We start from the raw sequence: 14,754 nt of genomic DNA, 5'->3' as shown, positions 1-14,754 counted from the left end.
GACCCGTTGCGGGCGACGCGGGGCGCCGGGCCGGCGTAGGGGCGCGCATTACTGCAACGAGCAACCACGAAACGCCGTGAGGACCTCTCGCCAGGTGTGAGGGGACCTCTCTCGGCGCCGGCGTGAGGTGAGGTCGTGAGGACATCCTGGCGGTCTAACTCTTTCCAGGCTTAAGCTTCTCGTCAGTAGGGAGCATTTGGCGAGGAGCGGTAATAATTTTTGCGAAACATCTAGTGAGTAGTATATAGTCGCGCAGCCTCTTCTTGGCGTGAGGACCTCATGGCGTGAGGACCTGTTGGCGTGAGGACCTCTTGGCTGGTGTGAGTTTCTCGTAATAGCAGTCCAGCTGTGAGTCCTGTGCTGGGTGGCCGTGGGCGGCACGGCAGCAAGCAGCAGCGCCGGGCGACGACGACTTACCGCCTCCCGGTCCCCCTCCAGAGTCATAATAGTTCATCCCAGTACTGTGTACAGCAAGCATGCGAGAGTGCACCGACAGGCTGCTGCTACGAGTACGACTACTGGAGTTGTAAAGTGTCTTCATGACTCTACTCAGTAGACGCTGACGTTGGCGAACAGCGCCTGTTCGCCCCCCGCAGGCAGTGTACATCGTCCCAACAGACACGCTCCACTGGACGGACTCGCCGCTCTTCGCGGCCCTTTTCGTGCTGGCCGCGCCCATCACCGCTCCCGTCGCTAATGTCTGGTACACGCCTCGCGCTCTACTGGACAGGCTCGCCGCTCTTCGCGCTGCTGGCGGTGGCGCCTCCTGGCTCACTGCTGCTCTCCCTGGATCTCCTTCCATTCTGCTCGCCCGCCTTCTTCCTCGCGATCGGTGGTTGGGCAACCGCCGCGATTCTCTGCCTGGCAAGCACACTCGGCTTGTGCATGGCGACTTCTTCGCGGCGTGTGCCTTCGCGGCGCGTGGCTCGCTTAGGACTTCGCCTCGGGGCCTCCCAGCAGAACTCTTCGTCCTCCGGTCCACCCTCGCCTCCTCCCCCTCTGCCGTCGGCCGAGCAGGAGCAGCTCGACGGCGCTGGCGCGACCGCGCCATCGCCGCCGCTTATCGCTCACCGCGACCGCTTATCGCTCGGCGGCGATGGCCGCCGCCGCCGCCGCGACCTCGACGCGACTTCGCCATCGCCGCCTGCAGGGGAGGCTGGGTGGGGCCGCTGGTCGCTGCGCGGATCTGCGCTGCGCTTTGAGCTTCGCGTACCGATTCTGACGCGTGCGGCCGACGTGAGGTGCGAGTGTCTCGCCGGGTGGAGCGGCGGGCCACGAGGGGGGGGGCTCCTCGACGTGCGCGTGAAAGACGAGCAGCTGCTAGGGGGTCGGCTTGTGGCCGGGTCCTCTCAAGTGGTGCGGCCGACCGAGCTCAGCTGGCTGCTCGACACGTCGGCGGAGGGCGAGAGGTGTAGCTCGGCCCCAAGTGCCGGGCGCTTCCCCGCGGCTATTCTTCACCGTCCTCTCCCTCCGTCGCCACGCAGGCTGCTCTGCGTCGAGCTGCCGGTTCGTGCGCCGCCGCCGGAGCAGGAATGGGGCCCGAGTGGAAGACTGCGGCGGCGCGGGCGGAGGCCTCCGTCCCGGCCGCCACCGACGGCCATCTTTCGATCGCTCCGCGTGGCTGGCGAGGACGTTGGCGAGCCGCTCCTAGTCGTGGGCAACCAGAGCAGCATCTCGAGCCAGTCGCTCGCACTCAAGCGCCTCGAAAGAGTCGACGCAGCAGGCCCGGGCTCTTCTCTTTTTGTGCGAATTTGGTTCTTCTTTCTTAGGCGCCTCAAGCTTGTCAGCCTGGCGCGGCTGGAGGAGGCGTTCGCGGCAAGGCCCGCCGGCCTCGTCCTCTCGCAGCTCTTCTCGACGGACGAGTTCCTCTTCGAGGCGGACAGCGAGACGGCCGACTTTGCGCTGGTGTCCTACCGGCAGGCGCGGTCTTCCACCCTGACCCGCGCCACTACCCCTCTCTTTGTAGCCGCCCCCACTCTGCGCGGGCGGTGGGTGGCGGTGGCGGCGCCGGCCGCCGCGCCCGCGACGGCGGCGGCCGCAGGGGCGGCCGATTTCTCGACCACTGTCCGCTTGGTTTAGGCGCGGGCCGACGACGGCACGACGATCGACGAGCGCATCCTCAGGGCTGTACTGCTCAAGGCGAGGGAGGCGGGTGTGGCGGCGCTCTGGATGGACGCGTGGTGCTTCCGCTTCGCCGGCGAGTACGTCCACGAGGACTTTTGCGCGCTCCTCTCGCACGTCGTGCGGGCGGTCCGCGCCGTGATTTGGGTCCCCCTTAGCCGGGTGAACACGGCGCCTTCGTTTCAGTTCCGAATGTGGTGCACCTTCGAGGCGGCCGTCGTGGAGCACCGTCAGCTACCCGTCTTCATTGCGGGCGAGCTGACGGCCTCGCAGCGGCGCCTGGCCCGCCTCGGCCCTCGCACCTTTGCGCTCCCCTGCCTCGAGCCGCGCGCGACGCTCGCGGAGCTGCGCATCCTCTCGACCTTCAACGTGTGCTTCCTCTTCATGGCGATCGCGTGTCCGCTCGCCCTGCTGCCGCTCTTCTTCATGTCCCGCTCGGCTGCGCTGGCCGAGCTGGTGCCCGCCCTCGGTCGCCAGTTCGCCCTAGCGCGCAACGGGCAGCGGGTGCTGCGCACGCTGCTCCAGGCCTCCCGAGAGGCGGACAGCCGCATGGAGGAGGGCGGCTCAGGGGCGAGATGCTCTCCTTGTCGCCCTCCCCATAAGCCTTCTCCGAACCTTCTCACAGGCGCTCGGCAGCACAGACGCTGAGGCGACGCGGCGCGCGGGCAACGTGCTCGAGCTGCTGCGAGATCTGCCGTGGATCCCCGCCTACGACCGCCGCGACGCTCTCGTCATCGCCGAGGTGCTCATGGTCCTGTACGAGGTGCCGCCGCGCAAGCTCGCGGCGGCACAGAAGATACAGGCCTTCTGGCGCGGCTACCGTGAGAGGGCGGCGCGAACGGCGCGGCTGCAGAGTGAGGACAGCCTGCAGGGTAAGGACAGCATGCACAGGAGTCGGGTCAGCCAGGCGGGAGGCCGCTCGCTGGAGAGGGTCGGGAGCGGGGCCAGTGAGCGCAGCCTGCAGAGCAGTCTGGCCAGCCAGAGCCACAGCAGGGGACAGAGCCGCAGCCAGCGCAGACAGCGTGCGGCTTGGTCGCCGCTCTGGCCTGAGTCCCTCGCGTGGGACCGCGTCTCGTCCGACGAGTTTCTGCGCGCGCTGGCGCTCTCCCTCTTCGTCTCTGCGCGGCAGGCGCGCTCGGACGGCGATTGGCCCTTTTCCAAGGGCGGAGAGGGGGTGCTGCTCGAGGAGTGGCTCAATCAGACCGGACACCGTATGCCGCCGCCCGCCACTGCCAGCTGCGCCGCCTCCGTGTCCCTGGCGGAGCTCGATCGCTTCGGCTGGCGGGTGCGCTCTGGCGACTCGCACCTACTGAGCACCCCGCTGGGCAAGCTGCAGGTTCCAGCGAGCCGCGCGTCGGCGAGCGTCAGCTTCGCCGACGCGTCGCCGGTGCCCGAGCTCAGCGCGCTCGCCCAGGTGCGCTCTCATCCACGGGACCTGCACCTTCAAGGCCGTGGGGCTCCTGTCTTGGGGCGTGGAGTCGCGAGGGATAGCCTGGCCCTGGTGGAGAAGTTTACTTGCCCTTCCCCTTGCCCTCGTCCAGACGGCGCCGCTCCTCTTCTTCGCCGCGGTCTTCTCCCTCTACTTTGTCGACCTCTCCACAGAGCTCATCATCAACGCCGTCGGGTCGCGGGCGCATGGCTGGAGCCGCGTGCCCGAGGCGCGAGAGAGATGCGAGGGAGAGGCCGCCGCTTGCCCCACACTAGCGTGTGGACAAGCGCACCTCGCCCCACATCACAGGCGCTCCTCGCAGCTCTGGACGGCCTCCTCGTCGTCGTGGCCGCCTGCACCATCTGGCTGCCGGCCGCGCTCTGCACGTGGCGACTACGCGCCGTGCCACATGAGTCGCTCGCTGCGGTCTTCTCCCCTCGCCAGCGCGAGTCCGCCATCGCCCTTCTCATCCCGGCCGTTCTCATCCCGGCCGTCCCGTCCAGCTTCGTGGCCATCCTCCTCGTCGTGATTGCTTGGGCGGAACGGCAGCCGCTCTCCTCGGATCACCTCACGGTAGACACGTGCCTCCCCGGCGGACTCCGGCCCGCGCTCCTCGGCGGCGTCCTCGCGCTGCTCGTCGCGATAAACGCCGTGGCGGCGGTCTCTGCCTTCTCGCTCGCCTACCACCGCTGGGCACGCCACCTCCGTGAAGGCCGCCCCGATGCGCCAGAGTTGGCGTTCCTGACATTCCCACGCACTGGCCGGGGTGGTTCTGTGAGTGCTGTGTGACATATAGCCATATACACAGTTCAGAGCGGGGCGCCACCATGATCATTGTGTATAGAGTAGAGTGATACAGGGGTACACGACACGAGACCGGGAGACGGCGTTCCTAACCTGTTCCTAACGTGCCTCTCAGATTGGACAGACCCAGTGAGATCGAGATCGGGCACAGCTTATTGTCTAATAGTCAGTTTAGTCATGAATGTGTCGCTGTGTGGGTGTGCATGGTCTCCACCCCAAATTCTTTTTTGAGCGCGACGTATGGGGTTGCTCGCAGCTGGGTGTGACGCGACCGCGCCGCCGCGAGGCTCGTGGCGATGGAGTCTAGAGGAGGCGCCAGCGCCGCCTTGCGCCGCCTCCCTCAACGCCCGACACTCGGTCGAGGCTGGCTCGAACTGCTCGAGGCCAGCTGCCTGACTCGCCAGTCGCTCCTGACCACACGCGTTGAGGGGCGCGTGGACATGTTAGCCCTCGGCAGCTGCGATGCCCACACACCTGTCGCACGGATCCAGCGGTGGTGGCGATATGCTGCTCGGCGAGCCAAAGAGAGCGTGCCACCGAGAGCGTGCCACCGAGAGCGTGCCACCAAGAGCGTGCCACCTAGAGCGGAGTGCGCCGCCCTCCGCAGCGGGAGTCGGTTGCGGGTGGTGCAGCGGCGCCGTGATAGAACAACAGGCGCCGGCTCGGCACGCCGAGTGCACACGCGACGCGTCGCGCGTGCACGCACTGCTCGTGCATGCAGCGCCAAACAGCGTCCGCCGGCGCAGACTGCCGCCCAGAGGAGCCCGTGCCGACTCAACAGTGACGCCTGCGGCAGCTCGAGCGGCTCAGCGCGAGTGCCGGCTCACATCCGGTCGGCGCACAATTCTTGGGATGCCAGGCTCACCGTCGGCGAGAGCAGCCGCGAGCGACACCACGTTGAGCCAAGGCAACGCTTTCTCCCGTGGCCGCCGCGGCTAGTTTCCGCCACGCGGCGGGGTGCGGCGGAGGCCGGCGTGCGCCGGCCGCGCTCGAGACCAGCCGGCGGCCTGGGAGGGCTCTCACGAAGCTGCGAGCCCTCGGCGAAGCGAAGCGTCCGCCGGCGCCGAGAGGCGATTCACGCGTGTAATGTGTGAATGCACAAACCAGTGGCTACGAAATGGTGGGCACGCGTGTGTCGTGGCGGACTGCTCTGGTTTGGAGGCTCCAGCGAGTTTTGTGGAGAGCGCATCGAGATTCAATCGAGATTGCGGAGCTACGTCGAGGTCAAAACGTGCAGGTGTGAGGCCGCTGGTGCCTCCACGTCCCTTGGAGACGACCCCACTGCCCTGGGGCGTCTTGATACGATCAAGGGCGAGCACACGAAACGGTGGCACAAGGGAGGGTTTTAGCTCAAAAATCGCCCCCAGCTCAAATGCACTGCCCAAGTGGCGCAGATCCTGCCCACCGCACCCCATGCCGACCCTCCTAGCGGGTCGGCGCCAGTTTTTTTGAAAAATTAGTTTCTCGTGCGGGTTTGCCGTTAGTGGTGTGTGGAGAAGGTTGCGGTACGCGTACAGTTTTCGTTAGCGCGAGGGTTGTTGCACGAGTATATGGGCCAAAAGCGTCGAAAATGTCCCAAAAAGCGTGTTTCGAGTTTGTGGCAGCTCCGCAGCCAGCGCGGGCTGCCGGGACGCACCACTTGCTGGATCTGTGCACTCCCTGGGACCCAGGGAGTGCACAGATCCAACAGGAGTGAGTAGGCTCGACGCCGTACTCGAGATGGAGCTGCCACAAACTCGCCGCCGAGCGTGCCACCGACGGCGTCCCGTCGGAGGTGATGGAGTGTGAGACCTGAGGCTGCGGAGGTGACGCCTGAGGTACCGGCCCGTGCACAGCGACTCAGCCGGCGACCGCCACGGGCTCAGACGAGACTTGTCGACTCGTTCCAGCTCAGCTTCACCGTGGTCCTCGGGCGTCTGTCGACGTCAGGACCACCCATACAGCTCGCGGGTTTGAGGTCGCAAGAGCCAAGATGGTGGCGTTAGGACATCCCAACCATCACACAAGACAGCCTGTAGGTGATGGCGGGACGGCGCAGTGTTTGTGGCACTCGGCAGTAGGCACCCGCGGCACGGCCCCGCTGTTGGCTCTCGCGGGCTGCGGAACCGGCCCCAGAGGGGGACGGTCCGGGCGAGTGTGGCAGCTCCTGCGCTAGTATGGGCAGCCTCTATCATAGCACTACTGATCCTGGTCATTAGAGCTGCCAGGGATAGCGTCAGGAGCCGGTAGGAGTCAAAACCCCTCATATTTGAGACATCGTGGCCCATATACTCGTGCAACAACCCGCGATCTCCATACCCGGGCATTTCAACAAATCGTCATGTCTGCTCATTTTCACAGAATGCGGCGAGGTCCACCGGAGCCGCGCGGCCGCTCCCCTCCAAGACTCGCTCGCGCAATCGCAGCAGCCGCGCGACGCAGCGCCGCGGCACCTCCTCCACCTAAGGGAAAATCCAGTACACTTCTCCACACACACGCAAGAGGTGTGGTGCGGCAAGGGGCGGCAACCCTCTCGACTCCCCGTCTAAAGGAGGCCGGCAAGCAGTGCAAGGCCCAGTGCGCGTGGTGGGTCGTCCACACACCTCCCCCGGCCGCAGCTCGCCGAGCTCGAACGGCCCGTAAGCGTCGCGCACGAGCCTAAGGGCAAGTGAGGTAAGGTCAGGTAAACGTCTCTCACGCCAAACACAAACACGACTCTCTCTCTCTCTCTCTCTCGCTCTCTCACGCCGCCGCCAGCCCACCACCACACGGGGACTCTAAGAGAGGAGTGTGTACACTTCTCAGCTTCTCCACTTCTCCGACGCACATGGGGTGGCGGGGCAAGGGCCAGGCTAGTCCCTCGCGTCTCCACGTCTAGACGACAGGAGCCGGCACGGCATTGAGTGTGCAAGGCTCGGTCGGCGGGATCTCTATAACTGCTTCCCAGCAGGCGTGGCAGCGGGGTCTCTCTTCCAGATCCCATCTCTCCATCCAGCAGGCGTGGCAGCGGAGTCTATCTGCGGGAACCCCTTCTCTCTCTGCATCTCAGCCTCACGCCTCGAGACGACGAAGCCAAAGTGCTGCCACGCGCGGCGCACCTGGCGCAAGGAAGTCAACCTGGACTTACTCATCAACCAATAGCAGCGGCAGCTGCTGCTGTTACCTCTCGGGTCTTGCCCTCAACGAGGGTCATCCGAACCCACTCGTGCCCCGCCGCCGCCGGCTGCAGCGGCGTGCGCACCGCCTATCGGGGGTGGGTGGGTGGGCGGGTGGGGGGGGGGGGGGGGGAGGCAGCGGGGAGGAGAGGGAGGAGGGAGGAGGGGAGGAGAGGGAAGGCAGTGGAGAGGAGAGGGAGGAGAGGGAGAGGAGGGGAGGAGAGGGAAGGCAGTGGAGAGGAGAGGGAGGAGAGGGAGGAGGGAGGAGGGGAGGAGGGGGTAGGAGTGCCCTGATCGGCCGAAAGCGAGTCTGGTCGCGCAGCGTGAGCCTACACCCGCTCATCAACAACTGTCAGACTAGCTGAAAACTAAAACATGGAAGGATTTGTCTGGTCGCGCAGCGCGAGCTCATCAGCAACTGTCAGACTAGCGGAAGCCCACGTTGCGAGGACGCCAGGTGTGTCTCGCCGCAGAGCACACGAGATATGGGGAGATGTGGGGAGATGTGGGGAGATGTGGGGAGAGATGGGGAGAGATGGGGAGAGATGGGGAGATACGGGGAGAGATGGGGAGAGGTGGGGCGAGAGTCTGACTCTAGTAGAGCCAGCCCTGCGTGTGAAATACGCCAACCTCAGGGCGGGAAGACGGTATTGTGCAGCGTGTTCAGAGCACGGCGTGAAGACGACGGAGAGGAAGACAGTGAATGCAGCGGAATACGGGTGAACACAGTTGGGAGACAAGCATCCGTATTCTGACTCTAGCAGCGCCAAACCCGTCGCCCATCGCCCGCAGCATCGCGCCGGTGACGCCGCGCTCCTACGTACACGAGATCTGGGGAGATATGGGGAGATATGGGGAGATATGGGGAGATATCATCGCGCCGGTGACGCCGCGCTCCTACTTGGAGGAGTACGTGTCCTCTCGGGTGCTAGTTGGGATACGAGAATGCGGTATTCCGCTTCTAGGCATGAGATATGGGGAGATATGGGGAGATATGGGGAGATGTGGGGAGATATGGGGAGATACGGGGAGAGATTCCTGTCCGGTGCATACGAGCGCGCGGTACTTGCGCTCGAACGCGTTCGAGGGAAGCTCGAGCATCCTGCGCCAGATATGGGGAGATATGGGGAGATGTGGGCAGCTCGAGCATCCTGCGCCAGGAGACGGTGCAGGGGAGCTCCGGACGAGGTGGCGCGGAAGGCGCCGCACGGACGGTTCGGAGAAGGGGCGTCTGGAAAGCGCCTCGCTGTGTGCGTGAGTTGATACGGGCTGGAGCACGCCGCACAGCAGGCGTCAGGCGTCCAGGAAGTGCTCCGAGAGGCGTGTCTAGGGAGCACGCGCCGTGCAAGCGGGCCAGAGTTCGTGAGCAGCAGCAAGCCCTCGCTCCGAAGATCGAGCCGGCCGACGGACAGCACGCGAGGCAGCCAGCCAGGCAGCGACGCGAACACCGTCGGCCTGCCCTGTGGGTCTGAGGCGGTGGTGATGAGGCCATCCGGCTTGTGAAAGCGCCACAGTCGCGGCGGTGCCACCTCCAGCGGCGTCAGCTCGCCGTCGACCGTCACGCGGTCCGACTGACGCACGCGCGCCGCCGGGTTGCTAACCTGGACTCCGTTGACGCACACGCGGGCGTCGGCCGTCATCCGGTTCGCCTCGCGGCGAGACCAGCGCCCGGTAGCGGCGAGCGCCTTTGCGAGGCCGCGCTGGAGGTGGGACATATACACACTCACATACAAAGATCGCCCGAACGAATTCTCGCCGAGACAATCGTCGCGGGTACGCGCACTCCACGTTTGGCTTCCTGCAGCCGGCCAGAATGGTCTCGGAAGGCAACGGACCAACTGTGAGCCGCCAGAGAGATAGGGAGGGCGGCGGAGGTGTGCCGAGGGGGACCGGGAGGCGGTAAGCCGTCGTCGCCCGGCGCTGCATGCAGCACCGTGGCGATGGCGCTAAGAGGTTCCTCTTTTCCGCGCCCCCCCCGCAAGGCGCGCGATACACAGAGGGGTGTAGGCACAGGTGAGCCAGGGACAGCCCTCCGTCCGGTGTAGGGAAAGGCGCACGAGATGGGACATTTGCACTGCCACGACCGTCGACCCAGCCACGCGTCACCACCGCAGCTCTTTGCTCCTCTCAGAGCAACTAACACTAATCACTATCGAGAAAAAGAACTTTACTCGCAACGGCGCTGCATCAGGAGCACTACCCGTCTGCGCAGACCAATGCTGTTACAACTAACTTTTGTTCGCGGAGGACGGCTTCCACTCTAATTTTAACCAGGCCTTGAGGATGGCTTAGTTAGTTAGCTGGACTGGTCGATGTGCGGTCTGTGTTTTCCCCTTACGAACCCTGCCAGGTAAGCTTCGTGACGTAAGAGGCGTGGTAACCACATGAAAACTTGAAAAGATAGAGGTGATCAGCCAGAGGTCCTCACGGGAGAGGTCCTCCTCACCTCAGAGGTCCTCACAGGGAGAGGTCCTCAAGGGAGGAGCGGAGGTCCTCAACCACAGAGGTCCTCAGGAACACTGCTCACTCGCATAGCCGCCGTCCTGCCACTTCAAATCAGCGTCCTCGACGCACCGGACCGTCCAGGCCTGACCAATTTACAGGGCCTCGCTCTCGACTGCTAGCTATGAACTTCTTGGACGAGCGGCGCGCGTGGCGCGGCGTGCACGTGCTCGCGTCTCGACCTGGTAATCTAAGACAAGGGGATGGATCAAAGACATTTCAATTGCATTTGCACTCGACGACAACAACGCAAAGCCCGTTTGTTTCAAAAATGAACTGTACTCGGGGGCACGGGACGCGGCACAAACGGGGCACAAACGAATTCTCGCGCGCTTCGCACCACCCACCCCACCCTCCGCAACGCCCCACCCGACCCAACCCACCCTCCGGCTCCCCAAAGCCGCGATCGGCTCCGCCCCCCTCCCGATCCCCCCTCGTGCGCTCGCCGCCCGCGCCGCCGCCTCCCCCATCCGTGCCACGGACTGCCTGCCAGTCATGTAGGAAGGTGAAGAACCGTGTTTGTTATGACCCCCCCATTGAACACACCAGTGAGGGAGGGCGAGACGGTCGAGCGAGGGGTCCCGTACCATGCGGAATCGACCCTAGTATTCAGTGCTCAAGTGCTCAAGGTGAAGAGCGGTGTCTTGCGAGAGAGTTGTGGCGTAAGATTGGTAAATTCGTTGGTAAAAGAGCTACACTAAAAGTACGAAAATTTGGACGGACGGAAAAACACCCCCCTTTTATGCCTGACCCTGGCCATGGCCTCTCTGGGGGTGAGCTGGGCCGGCCGCCTCCGGGTCCCCCACTCGCACGGCGGGCTCGCGTCCGGGAGAGCATCCGAGACCCGCGGTTGTCCGCTCGCTGGGCGCGACCTACATGGAAATCCACTGCACACAGATCTGTGCTTTTGGCGCCTATTGCTCGCTCTCTGTGCAATCGCAACGCCAGAGGCCGTGCTTGGAGAGTGTGTCGCAGTGCTGCTACGTCAGTGGATTGAGCCGCGACGCAGGCTCCATCGGTGAGCTGCGGCGGCGCACCGGCCGCTCCATGCATGCTCTCGGGCGAGCCGTCGCAAACGCGTTTCCGTCCGCCCGTTTCATCGAGTTTGCCCGAGTGGTAAAATGCAATCGAATCTGCCCGAGTGGTCAAGTAAAACTTTGCTTTTCGAAAAGTTGCCCGAGTGAGGGCGGAGAGGTGCTCGCGCGCTTCCGCGACGGGTGCCCATGGTAGAGGCTAAAAAGTCATGTTCACTATGCATTGGCCGCCGAGCTCCGGGCCCGCCGGCTTAACGAGGAGCACGGCACCGTTTGCACAACGAGCTTGGGGTCAAAGTTGCGCACGACGCGGTTGCAGTCAACTCGTCGACTCCTAGGCTTTTGGCTTCCACGCAGGCTCTGGTGTAGACGGTGCACTCCTCTTCTTCCATGTTGACGGACGACGCTCAAGTTTCGATGGACGGGCGGCACGACGCTCGAGATGACGCTGATGCGGTCCAAGCATCCGCGGGAGTACGTACTCCCGACCGAGGCTCGTGCTTGCGAATTCGGCTGTGATCAATTTCGCGCTCGTCGCCCACTGCGTCACACTTCTCAACGATACCGTAGCAGGGCTGAGTCGGCGACGCCGGCGTCGCCGTGGCTGCCCGCCGCGTGCATGGTCCGCGTACTCGCGGCGCTCGCCCCTTCGCCTGGTATCGCACCTATGTGCGCAAGCAGCCCGAGGAGCGAGGTGCTGCGCGTAGCGCACCGCTGCCTCGCGCACTGGAGGCCCGTTCGTGCGGCTGGTATCAAGCAGCCCGAGGTGCTGCGCGCAGCGCACCGCTGCCTCGCGCACTGGAGGCCCGTTCGTGCGGCTGGTATGGTGATAAGACAGAACGGCCCCAAAAATCTCGGCCCCCGGAACGCGCGGAACCGACCCGTGGGCCCGTCTGCCGCACCCAGCTCCGCCGGGAGGGGCGCGCGCCGTTCTCCGCGGAGCTCGGGCGGGCCACGAAGACAAGGCGGGAGAGCTTCTAACTTGTGCCCTGTGAGTGCCGCCACACCGCCTCAAATAGGTCCCAAAGTGGGGTTTGCCTCAAGTGCCGCACACCTCACACCCCCCCAAGCCTCATTCTCCGCAGCACATGCAGTGCAAGCTGTGCTGCCAAAGCGAGACCGATCGCGCACAACGTGTGTGGTGTGAGCGGTTGGTGGTGCCGCTCACGGCCGCTGCCGCCATTGGCTCAACGCGCCATGCTCACAACCCGCGGCCGTCCCTCTCACGCAATCCGCACCGCGGCGGCGCCGGGGCGGTGCCGACGAGACTGCCTCGCCACCAACTGCCGAAGGTCGTCGACCGACTCGAGCGAGCCTTCCCCGCACAGCTCGGGCAGCAGCCACGTCGCGATGCCTAGAAGAGAGCAACGCGGCTCAAGAAAAGAACTCATCGCGGCGAGCGGACAGCCACCGTCGCCACGCCTAGAAGAGGAAATGCGGCTCGCCAAAGGAAAAGACAGCGCGTCGGGCAGCCAGCGTCGCCACGCCGGCGAGGAGAGACAGGGCGCCCCAGACCGCGTAAGGGACGGGCGGCGAGCGGTCGCCCGCGAGCAGGAGCAGCGGCGAGAGAAAGCCGCCGATCCGGGCGACCTGCAGAACTTCGTTCAAGCCGTAAACTGGTCTGGCGGCCTGGCTGCAGAGCGAGATGTGGGGAGATGTGAAGAGATATGGGGAGAGATGGCGAGAGATGGCGAGATATGGCGAGATACGTCTGGCGGCCTGGCTGCAGAGCGAGATGTGGGGAGATGTGAAGAGATATGGGGAGAGATGGCGAGAGATGGCGAGAGATGGCGAGATACGTCTGGCGGCCTGGCTGCAGAGCGAGAAGCTGGGAGATAGATGGCGAGATACGTCTGGCGACCTGGCTGCAGAGCGCCAGCCCAGTCGCGCGGACGTCGGTGGGTAGCACCTAAGGGCACAGCCCCGGTCCCACGATCACGCACACGGCATCACCCTCAAGCACAGACACAGCCCCGGTCCCAAGATCACGCACACCCGAGTCGAGAGCAGACAGAGAGCGACGGCAGTCGGACGGCGCCACTGGGTAGGAGGAGGCCGAGCGTGAGATCAGCCTCTATGCGTGCGAGCTCTAGCCAGCACCTACCCGCCCGTCTAGGAAGTGTCTAGGAAGTGTCTAGGAAGCCAGCACCTCTGCTGAGAGCACCTACCCGCCCGTCTAGGAAGTGTCTAGGAAGTGCCTAGGAAGCCAGCACCTCTGCTGAGAGGACGTACCCGCCCGCAAACGCGCACGAGACGCAGACCGTTCCCAGCGTAGAGATGGCGGCGTGCAGGGAGCCCTCGCCGCCGCCTGGAAAAAAGAAAAGGCGCGCACACTGAAAAGAAAGCTGCGGGGGAGGGTGGCGTGGACAGAGCCCTCGGCGCCGCCGCCCCCGCCCCCCGCCCCGCCTCCGCCGACGACCGCTGTCGCGGCGCACGCGGCTGCCGCGACCAGCAGCAGCGCCGACATTGTCGATCGGCGACCGAGCACCTCGGGAAATCGAAGGGAAATCGTGGCTGCAGAGACGAAAACAAGGCCGCGCGCGTCGGTGGGCGGCCGAGCAGCTCGAAGGCGCAGCTGGTGTGGGAGAGATGGGGAGAGATGGGGAGAGATGGGGAGAGATGGCGAGAGATGGCGAGCACCTCGAAGGCGCAGTTGGTGAGGAGGAGCGTCGGGATCTGCAACGCCGCCGACCAGAGCGCGGTGACAATGTCGGACGCCTGAGGAGTTCATCAATGCCCTCTTCCTCGCCTCTCCTCTCCCTTTCTCCTCTCTCTCTCTCTCTCCTCTCCCTCTCCTCTCCCTCTCCTCTCCCTGCGCCTGAGGATTTCATCAATGCGCATCAGAGTGCATCAAACATTGATGGGACCCGAGCGCGGTGACGATGTCGGACGCCTCGTTATTAGGCCAACCATGTGAGTGTTGCTGAGCGCCGAGTAGAGGGCGGTGGACGGGGCGGTGGAGAGGCCAAAGAAGTGTCTGGGAAGAGTCTTGGAAGTGTCTAGGAAGTGTCTGGGACGCCTCGCGCGGGGAGAGGCCAAAGAAGTGTCTAGGAAGTGTCTAGGAAGTGTCTGGGAAGTGTCTGGGAAGTGTCTGGGAAGTGTCTAGGACGCCTCGCGCAGGGAGAGGCCGAAGAAAAGAGCAGAGTACACGAACCTAAATAAACACATAAATAAACAAATAAATAAATAAATAAATAAACGAGGAAGAGAGCAGAGGACACGAACCAGTGCAGGCAGAGGACGAGCACGACGCGGCGGAGGGCCGGCTCCTAATGTCTCAGTGACGACGCACTCAGGGACGGCTGCAGCTGTGAACACCGACCCCCCTCCTCCCCCGGCCGCAGCGCCTCCCACATCAGCGCGGCCAGCCCGCCGCCGCCGCCCCGCGCGCCGCCGCCGCCGCCGACCCCGCCGCCGCTGCTGCTGAGCCCTGCAGGCGCCGCGTTGCTAACTCGTTATGCACCAGGTAACGACCACGTGTCGGCTAACCTCGGCTCACCTCGGCTCACCTCGGCCACTCTCGACATGTCTCGGCTAGGAAGTCTCTGGGAAGTGTCCAGGAAGTATCCTGCTAGGCGCTCCTCTGCCACGTCCTCCGCCACTGCCCGCCGCCGTCTAGGAAGTGTCTGGGAACTGTCTAGGAAGTGTCTAGGAAGTGTCTCGCTAGGCGCCCGACCGGTCGCGAAGCTCTTCCCGCGCGCAAAGGAGGCGAGGCGGCGCGGCGTCAGCG

General features: G+C 64.7%; 3 protein-coding genes across 3 annotated transcripts; 1 reads left to right on the top strand and 2 right to left on the bottom strand.

Annotated features, from left to right (window-relative positions):
- Positions 1-696: 696 nt before the first annotated feature.
- EMIHUDRAFT_457367 (hypothetical protein) lies at positions 697-4,531 on the top strand (the record flags this gene model as incomplete). Its single annotated transcript, XM_005778612.1, has 7 exons — positions 697-976; positions 1,310-1,409; positions 1,485-1,905; positions 2,080-2,625; positions 2,747-3,535; positions 3,663-3,770; positions 3,860-4,531. 7 exons carry the CDS (start codon positions 697-699, stop codon positions 4,337-4,339), a joined length of 2,724 nt encoding a protein of 907 aa, XP_005778669.1. The 3' UTR covers positions 4,340-4,531.
- A 2,141-nt stretch (positions 4,532-6,672) lies between these two features.
- Positions 6,673-9,203, bottom strand: EMIHUDRAFT_115100 (hypothetical protein; the record flags this gene model as incomplete). The annotated part of the gene is made up of 6 exons (XM_005778611.1): positions 6,673-6,795; positions 6,937-6,991; positions 7,361-7,431; positions 7,497-7,577; positions 8,245-8,304; positions 8,937-9,203. The coding sequence occupies 6 exons, from the start codon at positions 9,201-9,203 to the stop codon at positions 6,673-6,675; spliced, it is 657 nt and encodes a 218-aa protein (XP_005778668.1).
- A 2,780-nt stretch (positions 9,204-11,983) lies between these two features.
- EMIHUDRAFT_457366 (hypothetical protein) lies at positions 11,984-14,694 on the bottom strand. The gene is made up of 8 exons (XM_005778610.1): positions 14,372-14,694; positions 14,250-14,293; positions 13,665-13,700; positions 13,407-13,512; positions 13,238-13,332; positions 12,886-12,933; positions 12,512-12,614; positions 11,984-12,378 (listed from the first exon to the last, which is right to left on the bottom strand). Exons 4-8 carry the CDS (start codon positions 13,489-13,491, stop codon positions 12,248-12,250), a joined length of 462 nt encoding a protein of 153 aa, XP_005778667.1. The 5' UTR covers positions 13,492-13,512; positions 13,665-13,700; positions 14,250-14,293; positions 14,372-14,694; the 3' UTR covers positions 11,984-12,247.
- Between the last annotated feature and the right edge of the window lie 60 nt (positions 14,695-14,754).

This window comes from Emiliania huxleyi (assembly GCF_000372725.1).
Source record: "Emiliania huxleyi CCMP1516 unplaced genomic scaffold EMIHUscaffold_241, whole genome shotgun sequence".
In the NCBI taxonomy this organism is placed as follows: Eukaryota; Haptophyta; order Isochrysidales; family Noelaerhabdaceae; genus Emiliania; species Emiliania huxleyi.
The sequence above is the reverse complement of the archived record's forward strand: the minus strand, read 5'-3'. Positions and strand labels throughout refer to the sequence as shown.